Genomic DNA, 10,200 nt, shown 5'->3' on the forward strand with positions numbered 1-10,200 from the left:
TATTCAAAAATCGGTCGCCAGATCGATCATAAATTTGATCAAAAAAATCGGTCACAAAATCGACCGTAAAAACATTGTTTTCTTGTACCGTAGGTTTAAGATAATCACACATGGCAAAGCTTTAGATGGTCGAAGAAGATAAGATTTGGACGGTAAAAGGTCAAGTGATTAACTAGCGTGGAAAAAGATAATAATATAGTCTATGCAATATTTGGACCTATACTAATTTATAATAAATATACAAATAACTGTTTATACATAGCAATAGTAGATCTATATAAGTAACAATAAAGTGAATGACATAAGAAGAAGGAAAATCCAATTACCATTCACTGTCTTTATTTCTTCGTGTATATCATTAGACGAAAAGATGGCAATGCAAACAATAACTAAAAAGCAAGCATCCCATCAAAAGATGAAACCTGGCCTACTTTGAAACTTTGGAGCACAGAGTGGGTTTAAATGACACCTTCTTTCCCACCAAATCATAGGACACATGAAAGTTCTGCTGAACTGTATTCCCAAAAATTGGCATGCCATCCGTTGGCAACATGACAAGGCAGACCAACCCGTCCGGTGATGGCTCAGTGAATGCATTTAGCGGGTGTAAGACCAAATCAGCATTACCGGCAAAGTGGAACGTGATTGTCGGAAATCCGTCTCGAGATGTTGCATTGTAGCACAAGAAGGTCTTGCCGGGGTCTGTGGTTGGCGGTAGCTTAACAGCTGTGTTGAGGGCTTGTTTCAGTTGCTGGAAAATTTTGGAGTCGATTAGTGTCAGTGTTGTCCCTGAGTCAATAAACATGTTCCCAGTGCCTGAAGCCTTGGGTGGTGGAACCTCCAGCATCGTGCCTCCGACGCTGATGTGCTCGAGAATCACAAAATAGAAAGTGCCAGAATCTTCACCAAGGAGTGGTGTCGAGACAACACCATTGCCTTTAATCACGGCTTGGTCGCCAAAACTCATTATGCTCGTCGATGTGTTCTCTTGAAATGGCACAAAGCAGTAGGAGAATTTTCCTCCAATGTTGGGGCCTAGTTGAGATATAAGTGAATAAGACCCGCGTCCAAGGCCGGCAAGTCCATATAAGTGATCGTTGAAGCTGATGGAGTTGTTGTGCCCACATCCAAATGCGACGTCATGGATCGAGAAGGTGCCCCCGTCTGTCGTATCAAATGTCAATGTCTCAGTTGAGAAAACTCCAGATGTGGAGGATCCGTCACCATATCCGTATGTATAATTGCACTTGGGCCCTTTGTCACAAGCTGAGGCATCAAGAGCCTTGCACCGAGGAGAACCACAGGAGAGCTCTGTGTAGGTGGAGGAATGTTGAGGGTCCAAGAGAGGGACGCTGCGACCAATACAGTCAATGCAAGGTTTGCATCGAGACCAGACAAGATCGCTTCCTGTGTCTATCACGACGAGGACTGGCACTGGGGGAGTGCCTATGGAGAACTTCATAAGATGTTCCGCAGTGTCTGGGTGGACAATGGATTCGATCGAGGAGGTGGATGCGAATGGGGAGCGATGGGAGCGGCTGCGGACGAGAGAACGTCGGGCAGCTTCCGTAAAGCGGTGGAAAGGAGTTGTAGAAGAATCGTAGAATGGAGAGAGGGGGGAGTCGCGGTGGATGACTTCGACGTTGAAGCCACTATTAATGGTGTCTTTTGCCGAAGACCAGAATGGTAGAAAGAGGAGGAAGATGAAGAGATGAAGAGGATGCTTGGAGACCATTTTGTGTTTGTGTAAGAGAGAAGGAGGGAGGGAGGGAGGAAGGGAGGGGGCGGGCGGGGGTGAGATGAGGGGCAAGTGAAGGTTGATGGACAAATAAGGTTTCCTTCATAGATTGACACTAAAGCTGGTGACAAGAATGCAAACGTTTTCGTCCCAAAATATGAGTGTAACATTGTTGGCCTTTTTTAAACAAGCCTCAAAGGGAAACTCACTCGCAACGAGAAAAAAGAGCAAAGAGAAAGTATCGAAAAATTTCTTCAATTCACTGTATTAGTTTCCCATTCTCATATGAATTTATAATATTTAACAGATACGATTGGCATCCATTTAGAAAGGACATAATTGGCATCCCTTAAAAGATATATCCCTACAGAATACTTCCCAATGGACACAGTCCTTCCCACTGGACACCACTTTTTATGAACAGGTTTGGTAACCAACAAATATCTATTTATGATACACTCCATTTGGTGGTAGATAGAGTAGCATGAGTGGAGAATCAGATTGTCTTTTGCATATGCTGACCAAATATTCTCTAGATTGTCTTCCCTTCTTTCTTCTTTCCCCACTCGTTTGCCAACCATGTCATTTTAACTTAACCAAAAACAGCCATGACCAACATGCGTCTCCACTCCTCCCATCTTTGCACCCGGTGCACCCTCCTCTTCCCATGGGTCAACAGGACCAACTAAAGGGCATTCTTTTGAGGATAAAAAACTTACTTAAAAATTTATATTTTTTTGGATAAGCATTTTTTTCAGATAATATTTAGATAAAAAATAATTTATTGGTATTCTTTTATATATTAGAAAATAGTTTGAAAATCTGTTATCCATGTTCTTTTGCATTACTAGTTTTCTAGATGAATTGCTAGGATTTATCCATATTTTCTAAAATACTCTTTATTATATAAATATTTTTATATATAATAATATAGTATAATATATTATATTTTGTTTGTTATAGTATACAATATTATATGATATATATTCATAAATAAAGATAATATATGTTATATATATAATATATAATATGATAAATGATATTATATATAATAAAATAAAATATATATATTCTAATATAGTGTATAATATTAATATAGACTAAAATAATATATTATTACATTATATTATATTTTATCATAACAATAATATAAGTTATTAATATTATATTATAATATAATAAGATATTATATTAAAATAATAAAATATTATTATCTAATAAAAATATTATATTATATATAAAATAGTATTATATATTATTATATTATTATTATAGAGCTAGAGATATATTAAAAATAAAATAAAAAGATTATTTTTTCGATAGATGGAAAAATAATTTATCCACTTCTTAGGTGGGTAAGACTTCACCCATTTCATAGGTAAATACTATCCATGTAGAATAATAATTTATTTATCTAAAAAAATGTGACAATATATAAGTTGGTCAATGAAAAAATTGACGAATCTTTTCATGATATTTATCCACCAAAGAATAGGCCAAAAAAGACGAGCCCCAAAAGGCATCATAGTTTGCAAATACTATTGAATTATAATATATATGTCTTAGCAAAGGGAGGAATAGTAATATATATGAGTCTGTATTCTATTAAAAAGGTAGGGCCATAACAACCATTGCCTCTAGAGTTGAAAATTTTATTGAAAGCCTATGAAGACATCTTCTCGACCCCTACAACACTCAGCTCATGATCATCAGATTCCTCTTTTACCTAGCAGTCGTCCTCTGAATATTCAGCCTTATCGTTATCCACATTATCAAAAAAATAGAATTGAGCACCAATCACAAGAGATGCTTGTTCAACTAAATAATAGTCTTAATTCATTACTAGCATTACTGGTATGGAAGTGGGTGGATCTTGATGAATGTGTATCAATTATAGAGCTCTAAACAATATCACCATCAAGAATAAATTTTCAATCCCAACTAATGATGAGCTACTGGAAAGATACATTGAGCTACTTAGTTCTCTATGTTAGATGTCAGATCAAGCTATCATCAAGTTCGAGTTCATGATGATGATATTACAAAGACAGCTTTCAGAACTCATGAAGGCCATTATGAATTTTTAGTTATGCTCTTTGGATTAACTAATGCTCTATCTACTTTTCAAAGCCTTATGAATAATGTCTTCTGACCATTCTTGTGGAGCTTTGTGTCGGTTCTTCGACGACATTCAGATCTATAGCTCATCATGAGAGAATCACCTGGCTCATCTAGAGGTAATATATATTTTGGACCCTTCGAGAAAATAAATTATTTATCAAATATTCAAAGTATTCCTTTGGTCAAAGACAGGTGGAGTATTTGGGGCATATTATATCCAAAGAAAGTATTGCTACCGATCACCGAAAGATATCCTGCATGCTGGAGTAGCCTACACCGAAAAATGCTAAAGGATGGTGAAGATTGTTGAGACTTACTAGTTACTACAGAAAATTTATCAAGGACTATGGAAAGATCAACCTCCATTAACTATCTTGTTAAAGAAGAATTTCTTCCAACAGAATAGTGCTAGAGAGTCGACCTTTCAAGTTCTTAAGCAAGCTATGGTAACTGCTCCAGTACTTGCGCTTCCTAATTTCTCCAAACTATTTGTTATAGAATGCAATGCATTAGGCATTGAGATTAGTATTGTATTGGTGCAAGTAGGACAACCTCTTGCCTTCACTAGCAAAGCCCTAGCTATCAAAGAAGAAATTGGGTCTTCCCACCTATGAAAAAGAGATGATGGCTTTATTACATACTATTAACAAATGGCGATGGTACCTAATGGGATGACATTTTCTAATTTATACCAATCACCATAGCCTCAAGTACTTGATAGAATAGCGAGTCTCTTTGGAGGTACAACAAAAATGGACTGCCAAGCTCTTGGGACTCTATGATATTGTGTAGTGTGTACTACATAGTGACTCAAGGATAGATGAAAGTCTCTGGCCAAAGGTCTCCAACGTCCTCCTCATCTTCACCATCACCACAATAGATATCATGACATCTAGTGAATGTGGCCACTCAACCAAAAAACCCTAGATGAATACTAGGGTGTGGGATAGCAAAAAGACATACTCGATCTTGCCCAACGAAGATATGTCACGACTCTATATGATTGATCCTGGCTCAAAATTGGTTGATTCACATGCCCTCTCTTTCTCAACGGTGGTCCTAGGTCTCAATACTCATGATAGGTAGGATTACAAATGAACCAAACCAATAATCCACCATACAAAAACCTTTTGATCATAATGATAACAATGGAGGTGTGGAAATTAATCTCTCTATTACACTAGATGGGATACATGATTTTTTTTTTTTTTGTGATTCTCAACCCCAGAGATTAATCCCTTTATATAGAGTAAATCCCACTATCAAAAGAATATGATAATAAAAGGCTCTTATTATTGAGAATTATATCCTAAAGTCAATCATTTGATGATTATGCTAATTATAAATGTATATGAATTGATCAATAATAAAAGTTATTTAATCTTTTTCATCACAAAGTTACATCCTCTAACAAACTCCTATGTTATGATAAAGTCCTTAGAACTACTTAAATCAATAAAGGAAGATTTATCACGTAGTCCTTAAATTGGTTCACGACCAAATGATATGTTATTACTAGGACAATAGCGATATCGAGTGTAGATCGTTGTATGTCATATGCATTGGTTATTTTCATAACCAAATAGTATGGAGACACTGATATGGCATGTAAGTGAGATGTAGGAGTACATCTCATTGAACGTGACCAACTGTGGAGTACTTTACTGTCAAGAGTAGCTCGTGAAGGATATAAGTATAAATGTCTCCCTAATCTGAGATCACCACGATAACTTGCAAGCTACTCACTGTACTTTGGTGTCGGACTATCTGAGTTTTTAATTCAGTGACGAAAGGTTACTAGGTGCAGTTAAGTACTTGTCAAGTCGGTGCGTGAGTCAAGATGAGATTGATCCCTCCAAATTAATAGGAGTTAATGTATCAATGTATTTTAATTTAGTAAAATCTAGATCCGAATAATCCATGTGGTGAATTTGAAAGATTGAAATACGATGTGGATGACTTATCTGGTTTGATAGTTAAACCCTAGATCTCTTTGAGTATTAGAATCAAAAAATGAATTATATGATAACCATACACCAGTAGATTCTTGAATGTTGCTTCGCCATTATTCGATCTATCCGGACATCGAATCTCATTGCTAGATAGTTATATCGATTAGTTCAAAAATCTATTCCTGTGCTACCGACTTAGGATTGAACCTATAGAGTCACACTCAAAAAAAAATTTTGACTGATCATATGGCTGATCAACGATTGAGAATCATTCAAAGGCTTAATCGTCAATTCGATTGATGGTTAACCTTATGCAAAAGTTACAATAAATTTATTCATCAAGTGTTAGTGAATTAATGAAGGATTAATTAGCAATTAAATTACTGATTAGCTCAATTTGATTAAGTAAAAAGGATTAAATAAAATCTAATTGAATTAGATTCAATTAGATTTAACTCAATTAGGTTATGAGATGACCTAATCGCTAAGAAAAAATTATCTCTGATTTGATCATGACTTTGATTCAATCAATTTCTAATTTGATTGAGATTTGATTAAAAATTTATAAACCTAATTAGATTGGATTTTATCTATTTATTTGGGCTAAACCAGATGTGATTTGGTTTAGATTCAAATAAAGAAATAAAGAATCCATATTAGATTGGACTCTCCTTCCCTTCTACCTCCCACTTTGCACGCCATATTTTCTCATGCACAAATATTTTTTGCATGAGATTTCTTCATGCCAAAAGGTGTTTCACCCTCTCTTTCTCACGTCCAAAATTGGATGACATCTGGTTATAGAAGGTTCAAATCTGATTTAAAATTGGATACCATATAGATAATGTTTGACATTATCTACAAAATCTTGCTGCCACTTCCCTTTTATTCTTTTATTTTGTGCGACAATATAGAGGTTTCTCACCATGAGAAATTAGTTAGAGAATTGATTTATCATAAAAAATATGGGAAGGGGCATCTCATATTTAATTTAGTGTGAATAGATGAGAGGAGGCGACATCTTGTAAGAGTCCATGATTTCCAGGACTCTTCACCCTTATTCGTTACACACCAATAAAAAGGGACTTATATTTCTCTTTTGTGTGTGTAAGAGAGAAGAGAGAAAGCTCTTCACGTTGGGGGTCCTTGGGCGTGAGTTCTTGGTGTGAAAAAGAAGAGGAGAGTACTTCTTTGGGTGTGCGTAAAACCTAGTTTCTAGAATTTCTTCCTAAGGATTTGGAAAGAGAGAAAAGAAAAAGAGAAGATAGTCTCTGCTCCATCTTTCTTCCAACTCTTTATCTCCTCCAAAAGTTTATCTTTAATCTCTAAAAAGATTTCAGACATCTGAAGAAAAGATTTAGATCAGCCAAAAAAAAGATCTTCGCACGAACTAGCATTTTCAAGAAGATCGATCGGATCGGAGCTTCGAGTGGACCTTCCGTAGAGGCTGGACGTATATGCGGCTGCTAACAACCAGCAAAGATCATCTTTATCATGTCTCTCAGCAGCAGCGATCATCAATCCACACTCAGATATCGAGTTCTGAACTCAGATAGAAGTAGATTTGATCTACTGCTCACATTCATGCATACAAATTTTATCATATGATTATTTCAGATTTTATATGCAATATATCATATCATAGATTCTAGAGTAGATTGATTTGATGATTAGATCATATGTATATTAGATTAATTTGATTAATCTAATTATCTTCTGCTATATTTTATTTCAAAAATTTTGAAATATATGCATGAAATCACCTATATTTTTCAACAGTGATATCAAAGCCTAGATTCATTATGACATATTATATATGCATATTAAATTTAAAATTTAATTTTATTTAGATCTAATATGTGATATCTTTAATCTAAATTTAATTAATGATAGAATGCATAAACTATATAAGATTATCCTGCTGTAAGGTTTATCCCTTACAGTGAAAAGATTGTCTTAATTTATGCTGATTTTTGATAAAATCTAATTTTATGTGTTGCATGTGATATTTATATTCTAATTTAGATGTGATCTAAGATTATAATTAGATCTGATATAATTTAGATTAGATCTAAATTCAAGTATATGTGATATATGATTAAATTAGATGATCCGATTAGCAAGTACTTAGATTGGATTGATTACCAAGCCATCCGGTCATAGGAGCAAGAAGGATTTAAAATCCCTCTCTTCCTATTCGATAGGATGCTCTTATGACATATAAGGGTGCCATGTGATTAGATCCCATAAAGAAGAACATAAAAAGAAAAACTTATTTTTCTGTAAAATCTTAGATCTTAAAATCTTAGATTTATTGTATGTGATACAAAGTTATATAAAAAATAAAATATCTAATCTATATGATTAAAATTATTTTAATCATGAGAAAATAAAATCTAAAATCATAAAAAGTTTAGATATGATCTAAAAGGATATTTATGATTGATTTTATTTTAGGATTATACAAGATTTTCATATTCGAAACTCCTTGAATCGTGCTCGCACAACTACTAAACTGATCTTATTTTGAACTGAGTTGACCCAGTCTCTTTGTATAGCGGGCTCAATATTGATTGAGTTGATCCAGTTTTAGAATAAAAATTTTTTACATAATATTTATTGTAAATTATTTACAAAAATAAAAAGTTGAAATTGTTCAAAACTTAACTAAATCCATGTTAATGCTGAAACTTAATTAAGAATTAAGTGTAGAATCAATTAGATCTAAAATAATGAATTAAAGATCTAATGTCATTCGCATAAAATATGGGGGGCATGGGTTAGCTCAAGTTAGATCCTCTTAATTAGGTTAGACCTAAGGTTAGAATCAAAGAATTAATGAACGATGTAGAGAAATTGATTAAATCTAACCAAATATTGAATTAGATTAAATTAAAATTTTTTTAGAACCAATACAATAATTATAGATGGTCAAGTCCATATCTTTGATTAGATCAAATAGACCTTGATTGTAGCTTAGTGGTTGAACTTGAATCATTAGGCTGGTCAAATCAGAACTAATTAACCAATTGATGTCTAAGATAAGTTTGTTATTTCGATCGATGGTTTTTAATTGAGAGCAGTTTACCTGGCCATTTTGATGGTGTCTAAGACAAACTTAGTAGACCCTCCCATCGATCTCACTTACCAGACCAATTTAGTGAATTATATTTTGATTAGATCGTTAAGTGATTCGAGTTAACCTATACCATTAAGGTTGATCAGTGTGACTGATCTAAGTATCATTTTAATCAGTATGATCCTAATCTGATTCAATAACTTAATGAAGTCAGTAGGAGGATTGTGATCTACTGATTGATCTCTTTTTTTTCTCTTAATTCTTATAAAATTAAATTTTTAAATTTTTAAATTTTTAAAATGAGATAGTTATGGTGATAATTAAATTATAGCCTTTTATTAAGTTGAATGATAATGGATCCATTAGTATGATGATCATTGGAGGCCCAAAGGCCTAGTGTTCATCTGCGATTGAGATTATCATTCATAATATGATGACTTAGTCAAGTCTCTCTAGCAAATAGTCAGATTAGCTGGCCAAAGTCAGACCTGATCATTTGGTAGTTAGATTTTTTTAGTATGATCATGTTAATAGTTGGACCTAACCAAGGCTTGCAGAGAAAATCAAAGTCAACTGAAAGTTATCTGAGGTTAAATTGATTACTAAAATTTATTTACTGAATAATTAATTAAGAACCTACCCATACATATACATGGGTGAGTCGGTCAAAGTCGAACTCGTGTGCAGTCTGTGTGGATTCTAGTATCCGCTAAGAAATTAGGATAATTTCTCAGATTAGAGCTAGAGGCTACCAATTCGACTAAAATAGTGGAGAGAACCTTTAAACTAAGTCCAAGTCTTTAGGCTTTATCAATTCATAAACATAGAGATCTTATATTTTTCTTTCAGTTATGGCTAGATGTCCGTTGCTTTGTTCACTGTTTGATGGTGACTTATTTATAGGATCCAACTTTGATAGATCGTATTGGAAGTTGTAAATAGTTCTAGAGCATGAATGGATCCTATATATGATTACAGATCCAGACCTAATATTTTCACATCCAACACATATGATGCGATCAAAGGCACTAATTAGAAGTGGCTAAATGATCGTATCATCATGTGATATTTTTAAGAGCAGCAAAGAATAAGAATTTAGTTATAAATTCAATGATGCTCAGTGAAAAAAAATTCTTCAAAAGTTGAAAGAGTTCTTTTGCATATTTGAAGATGTATCTTCAGTAGGACAACAATCTTTTGAGAAAGAAAAAGAAAAAAAGGTGCAGAAGAGTCATGCTTGGGCTAATAAGTTCCGAACTAATAAAAGAGTCTGAGGTTAACCTAATTCTGACAGAGTCCTTGACCTGAAC

General features: G+C 34.0%; 1 protein-coding gene across 1 annotated transcript; it reads right to left on the minus strand.

Annotated features, from left to right (window-relative positions):
- Nucleotides 1-427: 427 nt before the first annotated feature.
- On the minus strand, nucleotides 428-1,735 carry LOC105045300 (aspartic proteinase CDR1-like). The gene has a single exon (XM_010923535.2). The coding sequence runs from the start codon at nucleotides 1,733-1,735 to the stop codon at nucleotides 428-430; it is 1,308 nt and encodes a 435-aa protein (XP_010921837.2).
- Nucleotides 1,736-10,200: the final 8,465 nt, after the last annotated feature.

Source organism: Elaeis guineensis, chromosome 5 (assembly GCF_000442705.2).
Source record: "Elaeis guineensis isolate ETL-2024a chromosome 5, EG11, whole genome shotgun sequence".
In the NCBI taxonomy this organism is placed as follows: domain Eukaryota; kingdom Viridiplantae; phylum Streptophyta; class Magnoliopsida; order Arecales; family Arecaceae; genus Elaeis; species Elaeis guineensis.

What these genes read in the sequence shown, in the direction of transcription:
- LOC105045300 (XM_010923535.2), bottom strand. Translation starts at nt 1,735, where the DNA reads ATGGTCTCCAAGCATCCTCTTCATCTCTTCATCTTCCTCCTCTTTCTA.